Below are 22,781 nucleotides of genomic sequence, written 5' to 3' on the forward strand. Positions count from 1 at the left end.
TACAAATGTGTGGGTCAAAACCGATGATCCACTTCGGATAATAACTCATTAAAAGTTAAAACTAATCCCTGCAATATATATATATAATTCACTTTTTTAAGAACATAATTGAACTTGAACACAAATTTTGGATACAATATTAAAATCGAACACATTCAAGTGAGACCTAATTGAGAATGAATACATCCAAGTGAGAATAATTAAAAAATATAATCTGATCTCTATTAGTATAATTGACGGCAGGATAACATTGAATCACTTTTATAAATGTTAGGAATACAAATAGGACGATTTAAATGTTAGGGACACAAATAGGACCAACTCCAAATGTTAGGACAAAAATAATATTTTATTCTAATAAGAGTGGATACTTAAAAAAAATATTTTTAGTGACAATATCTATTACTTTTAGCGACAATAAAAATAGTCGTTAATATATTATTTATTGAGAACTATATATTGTTTGCCTTATTTTTTATTGTTAAAAATATTGTTTGTCTTATAATTTGTTATTATAATAACATATAATAATAAAATCAAATATATGAATACCACAAAATAATAAATTAATTAAAAGAAACAGTGACCATATATATATTATTATTATGTTATTACTATTGTTAAAAATTTGTCACAACCTAATTTCTTTTGTAGTGTATGTAATAACGGATATGTTATTTGTAATTATTTTTATTACATGATAAAGAGATGAATGTGAAATTAAATAGTGTATAAATAATATTTTCATTCTTTTCATATACTTGGTAGATATTTCATTCTCCAACGTCTTATTCCTTTTGATATTTTCACGAGAAACAAACAAGGGACACCGATTAAACCTCATCACATGCATTCCACTATAGCAATTAGCATGCACCTTGCTTGTTAAATGTCATTTTCCAATTTCATTCATAACATTACAATTATTGGACTATATATACTATTTGGATTTTAACTAAAATTAAAGTTTTCAAATCAAATATAAATCATAATTCATGTCATTTAATAATATTCACAAATATAAAAGAAATAAAATATTAAAATACATACGTTTTGGTTGAGTCATTTAGATAAAAAAGAGAATTAAAAACAAAAATAACATATAATATAGTAGGTATAAATTATATAATATTAAGAGTATTCAGAATCAGATTGCAGAAATAAAATTGAAAACCAAGAGTATTTAGAATGAGAGGTTCAAGATCAATGTCTTATTGTCTGGCTAATTGCGTCTATGGAGCCAAATTTTGTGAATCGAGTAATCAAATGTGAGTATATATCAAAAATCAAACACGGTTAAAGATTCAACTAAGAACACTCAAGAAGCATGGATCAACAGTAACATAGTATATGTCAAAAATCAATTAAGTAGCAGATTCGTTAAAAGCACTGGGAGCACCTCTCTCAAAAGAATAATACATTGAAGCAGCACTGGCAAGTCTTGGTGAAGAATACAATACATTTGTCACTGTCGCAATAGCAAGGATAGATCACACCATGAAAGCGAGTTTAAAACACAACTCTTGACTCAAGGAGAGTTGAGTGAGCTAGGATCAATGCAGGTGAATATTGCTCAGAGTGATAAAATTCAAGATGGATCTCAAAGAAGAGGCTACAACAATTACAATAGCAGAGGCAGCTCTCGAGGCTCCAGAGGCAGAGAACAGTTCAGGGGTGGAGGCGGACGATCCTCATGATGGTAAGGCAGTAGACCACAATGCCAATTCTGTGACAAGATTGGCCACACGGTTGTTCAATGCTACCATCGCTTTGATCAAGACTTCATGAATCCTCACCTTCAACCTCTAAACACAGCTCAACCATCTTCTCTTGCATTTCACAATGACTCAAATCCAAGAACCTCTCAGCAGCAACAACAATTTCCAAACACATCACAACCTACCTCTTTCAATCCTTAAACACTCCTCATCATGCCTTCATCAGTACCAGACACTGCATGGTACTTTGATTCGGGAGCTTCTCATCACATCACCTATGACTCAAGAAACCTAAATACAGGAACAAATTATGAAGGCACAAAGTAGGCTTTTAGAGGTAATGGCCAAAGTATAAAAATTAAGCATATTGAAAGTACATTAATGCATGCATCATTATCCAATACACCATTTCAATTACAAAATCTGCTTCATATCCCTATCATCTCCAAAAACTTAGTAAGTGTAGCCAAATTTGTATTAGACAACTGTGTATATTTTGAATTCTGGCCTTATTTGTGCAATGTGAAATGTCAGATCTCCAAAAAAATTCTTTTTTAAGGACTGCTTAAAGATGGACTTTACAAATTTGAGGGAGTTCAAATTATTCCAAGAACTTTCAACCTCAATGAAAATAGTATCACCAAACCTACTTATTACAACACTATCACTCTTCCTGACACTAAAATAGATCACATAATCAATCTCACCACCCCTTTTATAAGCCAATCAACACAACCACAAATTACCAAGCCTAACTCACTCACACACCTCACATCACAACTCATGTCAGCACCCATTATTGTAGAAAAACCAAATAACACCACCACTGCTCACACAAAGTCTCAACCAATGTCAAAGCCAACACAGTCACACAATAAGCCATCAAATGCTCATAGCACAATTCAGCAATCAACAAAGAAATCAAATCACATTCCACTAGTGATTTGTCATCTAATAGTGAAAATATAAATAAGCCAGTTAGATATGCAAGTGTGTTAATAGCTTGTAAAAATATGAGTCTTGCTGCACAACTATAGCATAGAAAGCTGGGCCACCCATCTGAGAAAGTCACTTTTATTGTAATAAAACAATGCAATGTTATTCACAATGATTCAATAAATAAAAATAGCCTTGAACCCTCATTATGCCATGCTTGTTGCATTAGCAAAATTCATCAATTACCTTATTTTGATTCCCACACCAGCTATGTACCTTTAGATTTGATCTTTTCTAACCTTTGGGGACTTGCACCTGTGTATAGTAGAACTGACTGTAGGTACTACATATGCTTCATTGATGCAAGCACAAGACACTCCAGCATCTACCTGCTTCAAACAAAAACTTGCACAAGACACTCCAGCATCTACTTGCTTCAAACAAAAAGACAAGCTTTTGATACCTTTCAAAAATACAAAGCAGCAATTGAACTCAAAACTGGACTGAAAATAAAAGCCTTACAAACTGACAATAGAAAAGAATATCTTTCTGTAGCCTTCACCCAATATCTTGAAACAAATGGCGTACAACATAGACTTACCTGCCTTTACTCTCATAAACAAAATAAAAAAATAGAAAGAAAGCATAGGCATACAACAGAAACCACCCTAACCCTCTTAGCTTAAGCAACCCTTCCCATAGCCTTTTGGGGGTAAAGCAGCCCTCTTAGCCACCTATCTTATCAATCTACTCCCAAATCCCAAGTTAAAAAATACCTCACCTCATGAAACTCTCACCAAAACCAAGCCCGATTACAACTTTCTCAAACCTTTTGGCTATACCTATTATCCATTCTTCAGACCATACAATCAAATCAAATTCAGCCACAGATCATAAAAATGTATCTTCATTGGCTATGTTCCAAATCATAAAAGTTACATTTGCCTCTCTCCAAATGGCAAAGAGTTCACTTCAATAGATGTTATCTTTAATGAATATGAGTTTTTCTATAATCAACTATTCCTTTCCCAAGCCATCCCTACCCCAACACCCCCTCCAACCCAAACCTCCCCTCTCATCTACCTACCCTTGGCTGCTACCTCAGCAACACCTCCCCCCATCCCTCCTCACAGCCATCCTCATCAACTCTGCCTCCACTACCCACCCAGTCTCAACCCCCCAAGCCCTCTACCCTTACATACATTACATGATACTTCCAATACTATTAATTTAATACCTGCATCATTACCTGCTTTACTTGTTTCTATGGCTAATAATTTTTTTTCTGTGGCTACTGCTGCTAATGCCTCTGCTAGTCTTTTTTCATTGAGTACAGGTGCTCCCCAACCTGCTCATATTGAGGTCGTGCTGCCACTTCCTCCTCCTGCCCTAGTCAACCAACACCCTATGCAGACTCGCAGCAAGACAGGGAGTCTCCAGCCCAGGACCTATGCAGCAATGCCTACCATCCCTGCCCCTGACCTCACCCACTCTCTGCCTCAATCTGTTCACCAAGCCCTAACATGTCCCTATTGGAGGCAAGCTATGCAAGAGGAGTATGATGCCCTCATGCACAATAGCACTTGGCAGCTAGTTCCCAAGCCTCCACCATACACTGAACCTGTGATTGGCTCCAAGTGGGTGTTTCGAATCAAGAAGCACCCATATGGCACCATTCAGAAATACAAAGCCCAACTCGTCGCAAAAGGTTTTTATCAACGAGAAGGGGTCAATTATGACCAAGTATTCAGTCCTATAGTTCATCTGCCCATAATTCGCGTCATGCTCAGCTTATCACTCTCCAAGGGGTGGTCCATCCGGTAGTTCGACTTCAACAATGCGTTCCTTAACGGGGATTTACAGGAGACTATTTTCATGTCTCAACCCGAAGGCTTCACGTCCCTTGCTCAACCCCATCATGTCTGCAAACTCCAGATGTCTCTATATGGCTTGAAGCAAGCTCGCCTTGCATGGTTCACAAAGCTAAAGGACACTCTTAATTGGTTTGGCTTCACTAACACCAAATCTGATATATCTCTCTTTACTAGGTTTTCTCACTCCTCTGTCATCTACATTCTGGTATATATTGATGACATTCTAGTCACTGGAAGCTCCCAATTGGAAATTTCCAAGTTAATTACTCAGCTGCATGCGATGTTTGCTCTCAAGAATTTGGGGGGAAATGAGCTATTTCTTGGGTATTGAGGCTGTGAAACCCAACGGCAGTGACATGCTCCTCTGTCAAACTAAGTACATACAAGACCTGATAATCAGAGCAGAAATGCGTAATGCCAAGGCAGTACCAACACCCATGGTATCCAGTCTCAAGCTGTCAGCTTATGGTGAGGATATCCACCATAACCCAGTCTTGTACAGATCTATAGTTGGTGGCTTCCAATATGCCACAATTACTAGACCTGAAATTACCTTTGTTGTGAACAAAGTCTCTCAATTTATGCATACCCCTCTGGAAAGCCATTAGAAAGCAGTTAAACGGATCCTACGATACCTTGCAGAAACAATAAACTATGGCTTGAGATTCTAAAGAACTAATGAATGTCGAATCTACGGCTTCAGTGACTCAGATTGGGGCAATGACGTTGATGACAGAAAATCTACCACTGGATTCTGTGTATTCCTAGGTCCAAACCTAGTCTCATGGTCAAGTAAAAAACAAAATACAGTCTCAAGGAGCTTCACAGAGGCAGAATATCGAGGGTTAGCTGCTGGCCTGACTGAAATCATCTAGATTCAAAATTTGATGAGTAAAATAAAAATTCCATGCCCCACCATACCAAACCTCTACTGTGACAGCCAAAGTGCAGTTTTACTGGATGCAAACCTAGTCCTTCACAATAAGAGCAAGCACTTTGAGCTTGACCTTTACTTTATAAGAGCATGTTGCACAGAAGAAAGTTAACATCCTGCACATCCCCTCCCAAGACCAAATAGCTGATAACTTCACAAAATCTTTTTCCAGTCTCAATTTTCTCAAATTCAGATCCAAGCTTAGAGTTGCAGAATGAATGCAAGCCAACAACAGCCCTAATAAAAGCAGCACTACCAAAGGGAACTCCATGGAACAAAGTAGCAGGGTTGATGTTAGCAATAATGTACAAGTGAACTGCAACTAAGTGATAGTTAGAAAGTTAGTTACAACTAGAACTAACAAGAAGTCTCTAAAAGTTGTTAGTTATATTTCTAGTTAGTAAATTCAGTTACATTCCTGACTATATATATCATATAGCCATAACCACCTGTAAGAGAATCTGCAATAATTTCATTCTCCTTCCACTACAAGAAAATGGAACATTTGTAACAAAAAATTTGTATCAAATTTAAAATTGTTACAAAAAATAGTATTTTGTAATAATAATATGTGATTGTTACAAAAGAATAATGTTTTGTAACAACATTACAAGTTGTTGCAAAACATGATAATATTTTGTAACAATCTATTTTATTTTGTTACAAATTATGTTAGTTTTTGTAACGAGATGGTGTTTTGTTACAAAATATTGTAATATTTTATAACAAAAAAATAACAAGTTGCAAAAATTCAAAATATTTTGTAACAAATTTTGTTTTTTGTTTCAAAAACTCCAATTGTTTTGTAACAAAAAATTAATTTGTCACAAAATTCAATATTGTTTGTAACAAATTAATTATTTGTCACAAAATATAAATATATTTTATAACATTTTTTTTTTCAAAATGTTAAACACTTTAAGAGTAAAAAAAATTATGTATATATTTTTTTCAAAATAATTTTATTTTGTAACATCCTGCATTTTTTAAAATCTAAATATAAATAAATTGTGATTTTAGCTTATTAAGTTTAAACTTTATAATTTTAGAAATTATTTTATTCGAAATAATTAAATAGATTCGGAGATAATTTCATTATAAATCAATTAAGATTCTTAAGTAATTTTATTATAATTGAATATTTTACGTAATTTTAATAATTAAAAAATAAGAAAGAATTGTATATCTTAATTTAAGTAACTTTTATCATGAAAAAGTTATGACTTATTATTAACTTAAATTTCTTATTTTATAAACTAAATTAAGAGTAATTAAATTAATTTTATTAATATTTGGAGTTTAATTAATTAATATTTTTATGCAAATTTTATAATTGGTTATTTGAAATTAAAATTCAATAATAGAAATGTTATACAATTTAATTTAAAAAATTTTATAATTGGTTATTCTTGTGCAAATTTTATAATTGGTTATTTTTATAAAATTGTTATATTACTCGTATATATTTTATTCTAATTCTAAAATTACCAAATAAAATCCTAATTTCACTAAATTCCTAAATTTATACCCTAAATCCCTAAATTAAAACACAACGCACACACACATACTTTCAGAAAGAAAGGAAAAAAATGGAGAAGGAAGGAAAGGGAGTTCTTGAGAGAACTAGAGAAACAGAGGATGAGAGATTGAGGGAGAACGGGACGCAGAGGGAAGAGGAGAAGAGGGAGATGGTGCCGGTGTGTATCCTTGCCACCATCACCATCGTTATCACACGAGAGAAAGAGAGCCCGTGTTCGAGAGAGAAAAGGAGATGCTGTCTGCGTTGCTGCCTCCATCACGACCGATCCGCCACCGCTACTGCTAGGGTTCGTTGCCGCCACCTCTGCCAACGCCGACGAGCCCGAAGAGAGAGATAGGAGTTCGCAGAGAAGAGAGACATGACGGGGAAGATAGGGGCTCGTATCACTGCTATCGTTGCTGGAGACAGAGGTTTCCGTCGATCTGCACGCCGCTGTTGCCATCGGAAACCACTGCTGAAGCCACGATGCCATGGTGGTTGCTACTGGAGCTATACGCTACTGCCGTTGGGGCGCGGCCAGTGATGGAGGTGTTGTTGAAGACTCTATTTCGGTTTAAGTCCTTCACTCCTTTAACTTGTTCTACTTCCACTTTTACTTTATAGTCATCTTATTTCTGCTACCTTGTCTCTATTCTATTCTTTGTCAGTTACAAAAATTTCGAATTATTATTGTTGCTGTCAGAGAGGGCTGTCAGGATTGCCATTCTAGTTCTAATGTCACTGCCACTGCTACTGCTAGGAGAGTGAAGAGTCATTGGAAATCCTACTGCTGTTGTCGAGTTTATTATTAAGGCGACATCGAGGTAGGGGGTTTAACTTAAATGACTTTAATTTTAGAATGCTCATAAAGTTTATTGAATGACTGTAAATAGATTTAATTTTTATGAGTAATTGATTGGTTATGTGGATATTGAATTGTGGCTGAAAATGTGATTGAGCTTGTGGTTTTTGTGAAATTGATTGATTGCTTGTGAATTATGAATTGTTGATGAGTGATTGAATGCTGAATCTTGATGGATTGTATTGGTTGATTACCGTTGGGCTGGTTATTAAATATGTTGGGATGGTGGTAGAATTGGTTGGTGATTGTTTTGAAATTAATTTTGAGAAATATTGAAAGTTAAACTTGAAATGCTAAACTTTATGTTGAAAATCAGAGTTTTGAAATGAAACGGCAACTTTGAAAGTGCACCAGTAACTTAATAGAGATTGGAATAGTATGAGACTAAAATCTAAGCGAACTACAAGAAGTATAGTTATTAATATTCAATTTTAAAGATTTCGTATTAACTAGAGAGTTAGTTATGATTTTTCAAAGTTGAATAGTAAAATTTGATTTTCTGCATTACTTTCAAACAGAGTTAGAAACTTTGAAAAGCTATAACTAATTATGTAATGATTGGAATTGTATGAGACTAAGTCTGAGTTAACCTTGGGAATATAAGAAACTAAACTGAAAAATTTGAGACCTTTTTGTTAAATATAAAATTTATGGAGAATTTTTAAAGTTAGGTTGTTAAATCTGTCCTGCAGCAGAAAAGGTCAAGCAGGGCAGCAACTTGTTTGTCTTGCTGCAACTTCTACGAACTGATTTTTGGAGTGAAACTAATTTTTTTATAAAATTTGATTAACTTGATTTATTGCTCTAAAACTTCATAATTTTAGGAGTTAAGGATTGGGAGTTGTGAGTTTTTTAATATTGGTGGTCAAAGCTGGAAAGAAACAGATTTCAGCAAGCTATGCATCAACTTCCAATACTTGTAACTCTTAGAATTGAACAGCAATTGGGTTGCAACTAAGACACACTTGTTTCTGGATGAGCTAGGAGTTTTCAAACCAAAATTTAGCTTAGTTGGAGTTTTGTAATAAAAGTTATTCAAATTGAAAGGTACTAAGCTTGTTGGCTTCTAAAAGAGATTCTGACTAATTTTTACTTAAGTTCGAGGTTATGTAACTTCTTCATTAAAAATGGTATTAACCTAAAACCAACTGAGAAAGAAATATGGATGAGCGAAGTTGAACCATATTAATTTTTAATGTTATTGTATTTAACTTGGATTTTATACTGAATTTTGAATATCACATGTTGTTGCTGTTTTCTGGTTTTACGCACTGCAGAGCAGTCACGGGTTTTTCTCTATTCCTAAGGATAGAGAAATCAGAAAATTATGATCTTTAGTTTGTTAGAAAGCTTATTTCAAGATGAACGTCTAGACATAAAGTTTTCAAATTTTGAGTTTATTTGCTATATTAAAAACAGAAAAGAAGATATAGTGTTAAGAATGTCTTAGTAACAGTTATGAGTTCATAAAATTAAAGATTAACCTTAGCGTTATATGGCTGATTCAATGTTAGAATTTGTTTGATTCTGAATTGATTTGATACTGGAAAGGTTGAAAAGAGTTTGGTAAATTGCTTGGTTGGGACCCGTAAGGGTGGTTAAGTCCTATTTTCAGAAGAGATCATGTCCGAATTTTTATAAAAGTATAAGGATCTATTCATGACATTTTACTTGTGTCATGGTTGAGAAATGACAAATGTTCTATTATTTGGTTTGATAAATTTGGTTGTGTATTGGCTGAGAAATAAGTTGTGAATTGGTTGTTTCTGTTGAAACCGTAGACGGTGGAAATATCCAAGTTTAATTTTAGGGGAGGTTCTGCCAGAATTTTTCTAAACATTTTGGATAAAACTTAATGAAAAAAATTATAATTAGTGTTATATCTTGTTTCTAATTTTTTGTTTTGTTTTTTTTTTATTTACAGGAGTGCTGAAATGGTGACCACATGCTACCTTGAGGGCTCAAGAATATTTTCTATTCATAGAGACACTAATCTATGTTAGAACTTTTAACTTTTGGTTGAACTTATGCAAGACATATAACTTGTAGAACTAATCAATGTACTCACTAAAGTTATTTTGTTTTAAAATAATTTTAGCTAAATGAGACATGTTTGAATTATGTATGTTTTTGCATATTATATAAATGTAGACTTGCTTGTTAAAACAGCTAATAGATTAGTTAATTTAAAAAATAATTTAGTAAATTATGCATGCAATTTGTATTAAAAAATGGTTACAAAATAATTATTTTGCTTTTGTAACTAAAGAAAAAAAAAGTTACAAAATCAAGTTACATTTTGTAACAAAATTTTATGATAGGAAAAAATAGATTGTCACCAAAAATACCTTGAAGATCAAAATTTGTTATCACTTTTGTAACGACTTCTGGTTTTTTGTATCAGAAAAATTTGTTACAAAATATCACTTTGAATTGTAACAGTTCCATTTTTTTTTACAAAAACTTTTTGTAACGGAACATATTGCAACGGCCCCCTTTTTTTGTTACAAAATCCTTTTATTTCAAAATTTCGATTTTTTGTAACAATTTTTTTGTTACAAATATTGATTTTTCTTGTAGTGTTCAAACCAAATTTATTTTCTTCTTCTCTCTCTGCTCTTCGCTTTATCATCATCATCTCTGGCCTGATACCTTATAGAAGTACTATATCTTAGTGTCATTGGAACACTAATGTATCTTGTTAATAATACACGACCTGATATATTATTTGTTATGAATTTACTAGTAAGGTGTAGTTTTTCTCCAACCAGATGACATTGGAATGAAATCAAACAAATTTTTTGATATCTTTATGGAACAATTGATATGGATTTGTTTTATCCATATGAATCAAAGTCACAATTAGTTGGCTATGCAAATGCAAGATACTTGTCTAATCCACACAAAGGAAGATCTAAACAGGATACTTATTCACATATGGTAATACAGTTATATCATAAAGGACCACAAAACAGACAATAGCAGCAATATCCTCTAATCATGTTCTTGGCTCAGGAGTTTAATCCAATATATTTTGTCATCATGTAGACTGATTGATCATAAAATAGGTCAAACTATTTTGTTTGAAGATAATATAGCATGCATTGCTCAACTTATGGTAGATACATCAAAAGTGATAGAACAAAGCATATTTCTCCCAAATTCTTCTTTATCCATGGTCTTCAAAATCAAGGGACAATTGATGTCTAACAGATCTACTCAAGATAGAGATAATCTGACAAATTTATTTATAAAGTCACTTCCAAAATCCTCTTTTAAAATATTGGTACATCAAATTTGGATGGCCGATTTTGAGATATTAAATAATGTCGACAAGAATGGGAGGCTGTACTCTCTTTTTTTTTTTGTCAGATTTTTTTTTTCTATTGGATTTTTCTTGACAAGATTTTTAACGAGACAATCATCATGACAAAGGAATTATATTCTTTTTCCTTCACTAACAACTTTTCTCATTTTATTTTTCTTTAGTAAGGTTTTAACGAGATATAATCTTAAATGAATATCCAATAAAGAGTATTGTGAAATGCATGAATGCCCATTAATGATATATGACTTTCTATTGGCGGCTCAATTTTTTAATACCGAAGGTCTCAACTTCTCAAGGCAAACTATAGTTGAAAATATAAACTTTATACGTATATAAATAAAGAAGCCTAATCTAAAAAAAAAAAATACACAACACTGACAAAAAACTTTCTCTCCCTATGTATACACTCATATAAAAAGTGAATATACATACATATGAATTATCTTAGTTATATTGAGATCATAATATTGGAAAATATTAATACTATAATTCTCTATTTATACCTCTTATTTTATATTTATTTTTTTTCTTATTTATTGAACCAAATAAATAAAATAAAAATTTGTAAAATTGTATAACATGGAACTGAAATATATTTCGTAACTTATATATGATGAGCATCTTTGAATAGTCTTTGATAAGATGATACTGTACAAATTAAAGTCATACTACAATAATGGAAGTAATAATTGTAACTCTGATGAGATAGGTTTTTTTTTTGTTTTTTTTTTTTGTTTTTTTTTTGTTTTTTTTGTTTTGTTTTGTTTTAATAAGCTACTGCAAACAATAATAGAGGGCAAGCTAAGAATTTAACGTGTACGATATATATTTATTATATGAAATATTTTTTAAATATTTAAATTAATAAAAAAATTTACGAAAATTTTTTTTAGATTTGTATAAATTTTTACATATTTTTTATTAGCATTATAAAATTTTTTTTAGTCAATAAAAATTAAATTTTAGATCTTTAAATCATAAAAATTTTGATATTATATTATTATAATATATAAGAGTGTGTTAGAAATAACACTTTATTTTTTATTTTTTAGTTTTTTTAATAAGCCACTATAAGTAATGATAGAAATATAATTATTTATGTTATATTTTTTTATTAATTTAAATTTTTGAAAAAAGTGATATTATGATATAGTAACAGAATTTTATATGCCAAAAATTTAGAATTTAATTTTTGGTGAATCAAAAAAAAAAAAAAAGAGAAGATTTATATAAAAAGTCAAACAAACTCAAAAAAGATTTTTATTTGAGAGAAATGTGTTAAAAATATAATTATTCACGTTACTTCTTACTATGAACTTAAACTTAAAAAAAAAGTGATATTATGATAAGTAATAACAGAAGACAAACTAAGAATCTAACATGTAGGAGATATATATTATTGTCATGATATTATCTTTTCTAAACATTTAAATTAATAAAAAATATATATAAATAATTATATTTATAATTATTAAAAACCTTAACAAATTAAGTAAGGTGTTGGCTTCAAATAAAGTGGTTGTTTCTTGCTAATGTTCAACCCACTTATCTCACTCATATCTATCAATGCACTATTATTATTAGGAACATTCCAATCAAACCAATAAAGAAGATTAGCAATCACATACTCAAGAGAAGCAACTCCAAATGAAATTCCAGGACAACCCCTTCTCCCAATACCAAATGGAATAAATTGAGAATCTATCCCCTTGTAATCAATTTGTTGGTTACCTTCAAATCTTTCAGGAATAAACTCTTCAGCATTGTCCCATAATTTAGGATCTCTATGAATTGCATATGAATTTATATATACTGTTACTTTTTTGGGAATGTAATACCCTTTTATTTCCACACTATTTGCTGTTTCTCTTGGAATTAAAAGTGGACCCGGTGGATGTAATCTAAGAGTTTCTTTGATTACACACTTCATGTACTTCATTTGATTTAAGTCATTTTCTTCTATCATGGATTTTCCACCCACAATTCTTCTTACCTCTTCTTGAACTTTCTTCATTACCTTTGGATTGTTAGCAAGTTCTGCAAAGGCCCATTCAATAGTTGTTGAAACACTGTCACTTCCTCCCACTAACAAATCCTACAATTAAGGAAGATGCATAATTAATTTATTGTAAATTATCTTAACATAATAATAATAATAATAATAATAATAATAATAATAATAATAATAATTAAATAATTATTATTATTATTATTATTATTATTATTAAGCATTTAAGCACTTTTCAGTCTTAACATAAATATTTGAAAGTTATTTTAAATAATAAATAACTTTCAAATATTAAATAAAATATCAAAAAAATAGTCATGACAAATAATTAACTATTATTGTTGAGAATCTTTATATTCTTTTAAGGATAAATCACATAAACAAAATGAATGGCCACTAATATTATGTGATTGTCTTAATAAACTATTTTTAGTTATATATTTATCCTCCTTAATTTTTTTTATCGTAAATTGAAGCTTTTTTTATTTGTCTTATGTTATTTTTTATTTTTGGAGTTTATCAAAGATTAAACTCTTAACTTTTCGAACACGGAGTTCTGATATTATGTTATAAAGTCACTTATTCTAAAAATTTAAACTGATAAAAAAAGACAACATTAATAGTTATATCTTTAATACTTCTTCTCAAACAAGAGCCTCTTTTGGATTTGTTTGATTTTGCATAGATCTTCTTTTCTCTTTTACAGATAATTAGAACAATTTACAATTTACAAATAAATAGTATTATCCTTCCACAATTTAGTAATGTGTGCATCTAATAAAATACTAAATTTTTACACCCTACCATATCATCCTTGCCAATTCAAGATTCTATATTTGTATGAACAAATAAATAATATTTACTTAAGAAGTGATTACTTTAAAGGGATATATATGGTAATAAAAGTAAGAGAGGATTGAAATCAAACCAAGAGGAGTGCTTTCATGGTATCTCCATTGAGCTCAAACTCAAGCATGTCCCTCTCTTGAAGTTGAAGAAGTATATCAACAAAGTCTTTATTATTGTCATCTCTTTTCTTTCTCTTATGCTCTTCAATAACCTCTTCTAAGAATGCATCTAATTCAGCAAAAATAACCTTTAATCTTGACATAAAACCTGTAAGAACATCAACCCAATCTAACGAAGGAAACAAATCTCCAACCCCAAGTTTTGAAAATTGTATCATCAACTTCTTCACAACCTCAGCAATGCTTTTCCTACCATCATCACTAGTTTCGAACCTTAGCCCGAAAATGCACCTATAAGATATGTTGCTTGAGGTTACAATAATCAGCTTGGATAGATTCACTGACGACTCTTTTGCACAAGCTTCATGTATGGAGTTAATCATCATTGATACTTCATTTGCTCTAACAGAAAGAAAAGACTTTACCTGTATGTTTGAGAAATATGAATTTGAATATGACTATAAATATTGAATACAATGTTTTTAAATATATAATCATTTATATATATTGCTGCAAAAATCACTTTTAATGGTCATTTATTTTATTTTTAACGACAATAAAAATAGTTGTTAATATATTTTTCAATAATTAAATATTAGTAGTCTTATACTTTATTGTTAAAAAATTTTAGCAATAATTATTATACCATTGTTAGTAAAGACTTTTTAATGACCATAATATATATATATAGTAATAAAAAAAAGCAGTCCAATGCACTAACATCTGTGATTAGCGCAGGATTCGGAAAAAAGTCACACTCAAAAAGTGTTATCTATACAACCTAATTTAATAATTATATCAATGATGGTTTTCATGACTTGAATCCATGACTTTGAAGTCATACAAAGATAATCAACAGTTATTTCAAGGCTCCCTTTTATTATAGCATATAGAAATAACAATAAATATATAATTGCTATAAAAATATATGTTAAACAAAACATATAATGACAATCGTATTATGAGTAAAGTATCGTTTTTATCTCAAACGTTTGGGATAAGTTTTATTTGTGTCCCTAACGTTTAAATCGTCTTATTTGTATCCTTAACGTTTATAAAAGTGATTCAATGTTATCCTACTATTAATTATTATACTAACAAATCAGATTATATTTTTCAATTATTCTCAATTGGATGTATTCATTCTCAATTAGGTCTCACTTGGATGTGTTCGATTTTAATATTATACCCACTATTTGTGTTTAGATTCAATTATGTCCCTAGAAAAGTAAATTATGTAAATGTTGTAGGAATTAGTTTCAACATTTGATGAGTTATTTTTCAGAGTAGATCATCGATTCTATCTCAGACATTTGTATTCTAACTTCAAGAAGATATTTTTAAAACTCAAACTAAAGCGCTCATGATGTATAATTGACGGCAAGATAACATTGAATCACTTTTACAAACGTTAGGGATACAAATAGAATGATTTAAACGTTAGGGACACAAATAGCATTTATCTCAAACGTTGGGGACAAAAACGATACTTTACTCATCGTGTTATTATCACTAAAAATAATTTTTATTGTAGTAATATTTTTTTATATTAACTTAAATTTTTGAAAAAAAAAATCTATGATATAATATCAGGATTTTTATAATTTAAAGGATTTATAGTTTGATGGTTATTAATCTTAAAAGAAAAAATTTCAATATCAGATTAATAAAATAAGAAAATAAACTTATATAAAAAATTGACACAAACTTTAATAATAGGTTCTTGCACGAGGGACATATTAGAAATTTAATTGTTCATGTACTTTCTTTTAAAAGTTTAAATTTTTGAAAAAAATAATTTTATACATGTGATATCATGGTATCAAAATTTATAACCCAAAAGTTTAGATTCAATTCTTGTAATAATTTCTCGATAAGACCAAAAAAAAAATAAAATTTCATATAAAATTTACACACATCTAAAATGAGTAAAGTTTTAGAAATATACATTCATTTGCCTTCTCCTATAAATTTAAAATTAAAAAAAAATAATTTCATAATATGATATTATTAGAACTTTTATGTGATTTAAAGGTCTAGAGTTCAATTATTATTAATCTCAAAAGAAATAATTTTAACATAAGACTAATAAAAAAAATCTATAAAAAAATTAACGCAAAGTTAAAAAAAAAAAAACTCTACTTTAAAAAGACTCTTGTCAATTTAAATTTTTGGGAGAATTCATTAAATGACCTTCCTAAAATATTCTTTTGTTTCTCTTATATATAAAAAATAAAAAAATATATATTTTGAATAAGAATGAAGTCTTTGTTCATCAAAATTCTTACCCTGTTTGTGCTTAGAAGCTCAAGAACACAGAGCTTCCTTTTCTTTCTCCATTCCTCTCCATAGGGTGCAAAACCAATATCCTTGCATTGATAGAAGAATACCTTGGCAGCTTTAGTGTTTGCTCTATTGGAGAAAGCAACATCATGTGTTTTCACTATTTCTTCAACAATATCTGCTGAAGAGACAACTAGTGCTTGAGTTTGCCCTAACTGAAGCAACAAAAGAGGGCCATATTTGTCAGAAAGTGCCTTTAAGGATTGGTGTGGAAGTGTTCCTAGTTGGTGAAGGTTTCCAATTAATGGTAGCTTTGGTGGAGATGGTGGAAGGTTATTGATCTTGTTGTTTCTTCTTGTGAACTTAAGAATACACAATATACTTATGATTATGAAACATATGGTAGAGATGGTTGAATTTGGTTGATGTTGCAATTTCTCTAGAATTGATGATAGAACAAGTTCCATTGTATTTTTTTTTTTTTTTGGTGTATGCCTAGCAAATAGTAATTAATGAAGATCAGGTGTAGTTTTGAAAAGATTGAGAGCTCTTAATTAGTATATAATGCTCAAGGTGTTGAAATAAACGTGTGGAATAATCTTAGATTTTTTTTTTCTAAAAATTTAAACTGATGAGTAATTATATGAATTGTGTTATATATAAAAATTTTGATATTATATTAAAAAATATTTTTTTTAATTATTAAATTTTTAAATAAAAATATTATGAATAATTTTATAAACAACATGTTATGCATAAATTAAAATTGGTTACTAAAATCAGTTATTATATATTTGTATATAAATACATACGTAATTCAATTCACTTTTAGTATATATTTTATGTTTTTATGTGTATTTTATATTAGTGATTAATTTTAATAACTGTTTTTGGTGTATACTAACATAATTGATGTTTTAAAAAATGTGTGATACTTGATGGCAAACTGATTTCATCATACGAATCCATGGCTGACTGTTGGTTTGTGATTCAAGCTCTCTATTCAAATTTATCTCCATGGTCGTCTATGAATTTTTGGATCGCAAAACAACAAAATAAAATAAAATTGTGCCATGTGTAACAGCAAACTTCAATGCTCCTCTAGAGTCATTTTTGTTATTAATCTCCATCATAAAACATATACATAGCTGAAGTCACTGATTAATATAAAAGAGAAATTTTTTAGACCATTAATTTTTAGTATTTTTAGTAATTATTTAATTAATATAAATGTTAAATTATTTGTAATAAATAAATTTTATTAATTTATGTATATAAATTTTAAAAAATATAAATATAAATATAAATCATTATTAACTAAATACTAATAAAAAATGATAATATTTATTAACAATCTAACATTTCTATATTTAAAATGTTCCTTATATTACATGGTGTCAAAACCACAATAAACCTCAATAATGGTGGGTGGTGGATGATGACTCACATATCCATTTATGAGTTATTTTAATTTTTTTTATTATAAGATTGAGATCGAATATCTAACTTTGTCTAAGAGTTTAATTAATATTAAATTTATAATATTTAAAAATGTATATTCTATCAAGGTTCTGAAAACCGGACCGGACCGGCCAGTCGAACCGATCGAACCGGGAACCGTCAACAATTTCGATTCGGTTTAATAGGTAAAACTGGCAATTTGAAAACCGTTATAAAACCGTTGAACCGGCCAAGAACCGGCCGGTCAGACCGAACCGGGACCCAGCCGGTTTTCACTTTTCTGCCAAAAACGTCACCGTTTTGGTATTAAAAGAAAAGGGAACAGCCTTTCGATCTCACGCATTTGCTTCCTCTTCCTTCTCTCAAACCCTAGCCTCATCACTCTCCTCTTAAAGCTGTGTCACCGCCCCTACCGCCGTCGTCCTACCCGCTGCCGTCGAATCTGGTCCAGTCGTCGTCCCTTCTGTTTCAGCGTCGTCGCATCTCATCTCTGCCGTCACGTCACGCTGCATATGCTCCACCCTCCTCTGCTCGAACAATCACAGCTTATTCCTCAATTCGGTCTCAGTCCTCGTCTTTGCCTGCTTCGTTGCGCTACTGCCGCCGTCCGTCGTCGTCGTAGACATCGTTAAGTGACGAGACAGAGAGAGAGAATGCGCTGTGAAGGGGAAAGAAGGGGTGGAGGTCGTGGGAGGAGGCGCGCGAAGGGTGAAGCCTTTGCTTCTTCCGTCGTGTTTGAGTTCGAAGACGGCCGCCAGTGCTGTTACCTCTGTTGCTGCCTCTGTCGTGCCTTGCCATCATGTTACCACTGATTTCAAATGCCTCATTCTTGTTCTACTTCAAATCATGCTAAATTTGTGAGTGTCCTTCCTTTTTGAATGTTTATAAATAATAAGATTAGACATTGATTTTTCTGATTATGGTTTTGGTCTGAATTTGGTCTTGTTTAAATTTCATGATTTTGTTACTGGCTCCTAAAAGTTGGGTTTCTTTTTCTAATATGCTTACCATTCCTTTTTGTTTTTGCTTGAATTTTAGAAGAAAGAGCAATGTAATGTATTCCTATTTATGATTCCATAAGACCAAGGTTAAATTAACAATTCAGGTGGAGTTGAGTTTTGTTTATGAGTAATTAAATGCACGAAATAGGAATATGGTTGCTAATTTCTTTTGTGACTTTCATTGTTCTTTTCCCTTGTTGTGCTGTTGTTGTTGTTATGGCACTGTGATTCTGATCACTGATGAGTGTTTTGAATTTAGAATTTCTGATAAGTGACTTGTTAAGCTGCTGCTGTTGTTATGCTGTTTTTGTTGTTATGGCACTGTGATTGTGATTGTGATTGTGATTGTGTGATCAGTGTTTTGAATTTGGAATTTGTGATTAATGACTTGTTAAGCTGCTGTTGTTGTTATGCTGCTGTTTTGTTATCGCACTGTTGTTATGCTGCTATTTTGTAATGGTTGTTGCTGAATGCTAAAAATGAAAATCAAATCAAATGATGGTTGTTGCTGAATGAGTAGAGTAGTTACCTGCCAATGCCATATATAAATAAACTGATGAATAATGATGATGATGGTAGTGGAAAGAGAGTCAAAGTGTATAGGTAGTTGGTGATATGTTATGCTTTCTTATTGAATGACTACTTGTTATGTTGATACCTCAACTTGAAAACAACACTAGATCCCGTTTATGGCTTGCTCAACAAGAAGAATCTGTTGCTAAGAGAGCTCTTTTACAACAGATGAATGCAACGCTGCCTAAGATTAAACCGAAAAGATCATCTTGCAAGGTTCAGGTTCATGTTCAGTTAGCATAATACCACATAATGATCAACATTTTCTAACTGAACTAGCTCAACATTCTTTTGAAATTGATAATCCTTTGTCTTCTGACATTTGTAAATTAGAATCTGAGGTGTTAAGTGATCCTGTTAACCCTCAAAGTCAAAATTTAATATTTAGATATTTCTTTTTACTATTTAACTTTTGAGTTTGTATTTTGATAAGATCATATGAATTTGGTTGATGATTTTTTGTGTAGTATTTTAAATTTAGAAGATATTTTAGAATGTTTATTTATAATTTATTTATTATTTTATTCTAAAACAGTTTTTCCGGTTGAACCACTGGTTGGACCGGTTGGACCAATGAACCAGTAAACCAGTGACTAGAGCGGTTTGATGACCGGTCCGATTTTCAGAACCTTGTATTCTATTATCTTAATTTTTGAATAATTAATTTATTATTTTATTAATTTTTTTATTTTAAAAGATGTTGATCCTATTTTTTATATCGTATATTGCATTTTATATATCGTATATCATAAAATACATAAACAATAATAATAGATAAAATTAAACTTTTATTAAATATATTCAAATCAAATATAAATCATAATTCATGTAATTTAATAATATTCACAAATATAAAAGAAATAAAATGATTAAAATACATATAAGTTTTGGTTGAGCCATTTAGATAAAAAAAAAATTAAAGACAAAATAACATAATAAAGTAGGTATATATAAATCATATAATATTAAGAAAGGAGCATAGTGAGAACAAAATGGTTGAATTAAGAAATTAATTAAATTAATTAATGATGAAAAACATTAATTTATTCAAAAATGAACTAATTAGTTTTGATTATTTTGGGTTAAAGTGATGCAAGTCAAAAATTCAATATTCAGCTGCAATCCAAACTGAATGAAAACAAAAATAAAGCTGGCGGGCTACAAATCAATAAAACACCCAAAAGAAAACTAGGCAAGAAACCAACGGGTTGAACTTGATACAAATCCGATCCAATCCTGATTAGTTCTCTAATTCAAACTCTTCCCATGTGCCTTCACCAAAAGCAACGTACACCTATCTTGTCTCAATCAGAACTCAGAAAAAGAAAGAGAAAAAGCTTAGTTGTTCACAGAAGAAGAAAGAAAGAGAAGGTTAGGCAAGAAAGGTTGAGGTCAAATCAGTAAATTCAAACCAAATCAAGCTTAGGCAAAGGTTAAAGGTAAACCATTTCCTATTGCATGCATACTGCTTTTCTCTCTTCTTCCCAACACTCTGCAAGTCCGAAATAGGATACAAGGGAAAGATGATTTGTGTTGTTTTCTGCTGTGCATCTACGGTCACAAGTGAGTAGTCTTGGAGACTAAGTAGCTTCTCAATGGCCAAGATCTGGGTTTACCATTGAGGATATCTGTTTTCTGCTTTTCTATGGTTTTCGGTCAACAAGAGAAGGTCAGAAGCAAAGTTTCTATTCTGAGGATCAACGGAAAAAAGTGAGTTGGTGGGTTGGTGTAGCACAAAGCTCAAGAAGTTGACGTAGGAAGAACAACCCAGCAACATGCAAGGAGATAAAAGAAGAGTTCTGTTCATTTAGAAAGTAAGGAGAGATAACCCAGTGTATTGAGGTTTTGTTCTGTGAAAAAACTCTCTGAAGAAGTTCATCTACTAGGACAGTACTACTTTCTTTCAAAGAAGCATTTTGCCAAAAATAAAGAACTGAATCAGAGACATGCAAATCTGGTTTATCACATAGTAAAGAGGCTGTTGAAGAAATCAATCTTCTTCATATTTTACAGATTGTAATTTACTTTTCTATATTTATCTTTCTGTAATTTATTGAGTGAAAAGACATATTGAGAGAGTTCAAGTAAAAGCCAATGAGTTGATAGAGGCTGAGTGATACACTTGAGAGAAAAGCCTAGAGTTATTTTCAGATTTCTTTAGGTAAGTCTGTGTCTTGTATCTTATACCTGTGAGGTACCCCTTTCTTAGTTAGATTAGCGCTAAGAGCGAAGAGTTAAGTATTAGCATAGCCAAAGTCAAGTTAGGTTAGAACTTGAGTGTGAAAGAACTGTGTCAATCATGTGGAATTGGTGTATGTAATACTTTAACTATAATGGAAATTCCACTATTGTTATAGTAGAGACTGGATGTAGGTTGCATAGCACAAGACAACTGAACTAGAATACATAATGGTGCTAGCTTTTCTCTTCTCTGATCTGTCCTGTTTTCTGATATTCATGAGACAAAATAAAATTGTCTCATAAATTTCCGCTGCTAAATTCAAACAGATTTAAAGTGCAAATCAATTTTAAAAGGTTAAGTTCATTAACATAAAAGAAGGTCATAAATTACCTTCTTCTCTAAACTTTCTACGACCTTCAAAAATTCTATCAAACATAACATATGATCTAATAATAAAGTAATAACAGTAAAACAATAAAATGTTAGAAAAATACACCTGTAAGTCACTAGATTGCAAAAGCCAATAAATAATATAAGGAATAAAAAGTTAAGAAAATAACTTATCTCATATCTCTAATAAAGAACGGTGATTACGAAAGTTGATATTATTGATAGTTTAAGAATTGTTAAATTATAATATAATAAATAAAAAATCAAGAAATTCTGAATTTTTTTTTTTTATTATTTGAATTGTATGATTCATCATCATCATAAAAACTTAATTCTTGTCTCAATAAAAATCTAACGTACTCAATTGTTGTTTTTAAAGTGACTTTAGTATGGAATCTCTTTTATCTTCAGTGATTATTTCTCATTTGGTGTATGCAAAAAGAAGAATTTTTTAATTTTTTTTATGAAGCACAAATAAAAAATCTTTTTTTTTTTGTTATAGCTTTAAGATGTGATCTTTGTTTGAAGAAATTAATACTCAAAATGACTCCTGAAATTTGACCTCCAATTCAATTTAACCCTTAAATTTTAAATTGATTCAAATTATACCCTGAAATTTTAATGCATGCCTCAAGTTGGCTCTTCCGTCCATTTCCGTCACTGAAAAAATGACGTGGCAAATTTAGTTGACACCTGGCAGTGGCACAAGAAAAACAACGTCGTTTTTCAAAAACCTAATTTCCT

At 30.7% G+C, this 22,781-nt stretch overlaps 1 protein-coding gene and 1 long non-coding RNA gene across 2 annotated transcripts; one reads left to right on the plus strand and one right to left on the minus strand.

Moving 5' to 3' along the window:
- Nucleotides 1-12,597: 12,597 nt before the first annotated feature.
- Nucleotides 12,598-16,960, minus strand: LOC148569649 (cytochrome P450 71A1-like). Its single transcript, XM_088509356.1, has 3 exons — nt 16,436-16,960; nt 14,108-14,572; nt 12,598-13,266 (listed from the first exon to the last, which is right to left on the minus strand). Exons 1-3 carry the CDS (start codon nt 16,895-16,897, stop codon nt 12,652-12,654), a joined length of 1,542 nt encoding a protein of 513 aa, XP_088365482.1. The 5' UTR covers nt 16,898-16,960; the 3' UTR covers nt 12,598-12,651.
- A 1,283-nt stretch (nt 16,961-18,243) lies between these two features.
- Nucleotides 18,244-19,973, plus strand: LOC148569650 (uncharacterized). Its single transcript, XR_015907560.1, has 2 exons — nt 18,244-18,748; nt 19,573-19,973. It is a non-coding gene; the product is annotated as an uncharacterized LOC148569650 (long non-coding RNA).
- Nucleotides 19,974-22,781: the final 2,808 nt, after the last annotated feature.

This window comes from Arachis ipaensis, chromosome B3 (assembly GCF_059453495.1).
Source record: "Arachis ipaensis isolate K30076 ecotype BB chromosome B3, ASM5945349v1, whole genome shotgun sequence".
In the NCBI taxonomy this organism is placed as follows: Eukaryota; Viridiplantae; Streptophyta; class Magnoliopsida; order Fabales; family Fabaceae; genus Arachis; species Arachis ipaensis.

Coding starts and splice junctions, on each gene's coding strand:
- LOC148569649 (XM_088509356.1), bottom strand. CDS start 16,897: ATGGAACTTGTTCTATCATCAATTCTAGAGAAATTGCAACATCAACCA. Junction 14,573..16,435: donor AGCTTCTAAGCACAAACAGG/GTAAGAATTTTG, acceptor TCAAACATACAG/GTAAAGTCTTTTCTTTCTGT. Junction 13,267..14,107: donor CCATGAAAGCACTCCTCTTG/GTTTGATTTCAA, acceptor CCTTAATTGTAG/GATTTGTTAGTGGGAGGAAG.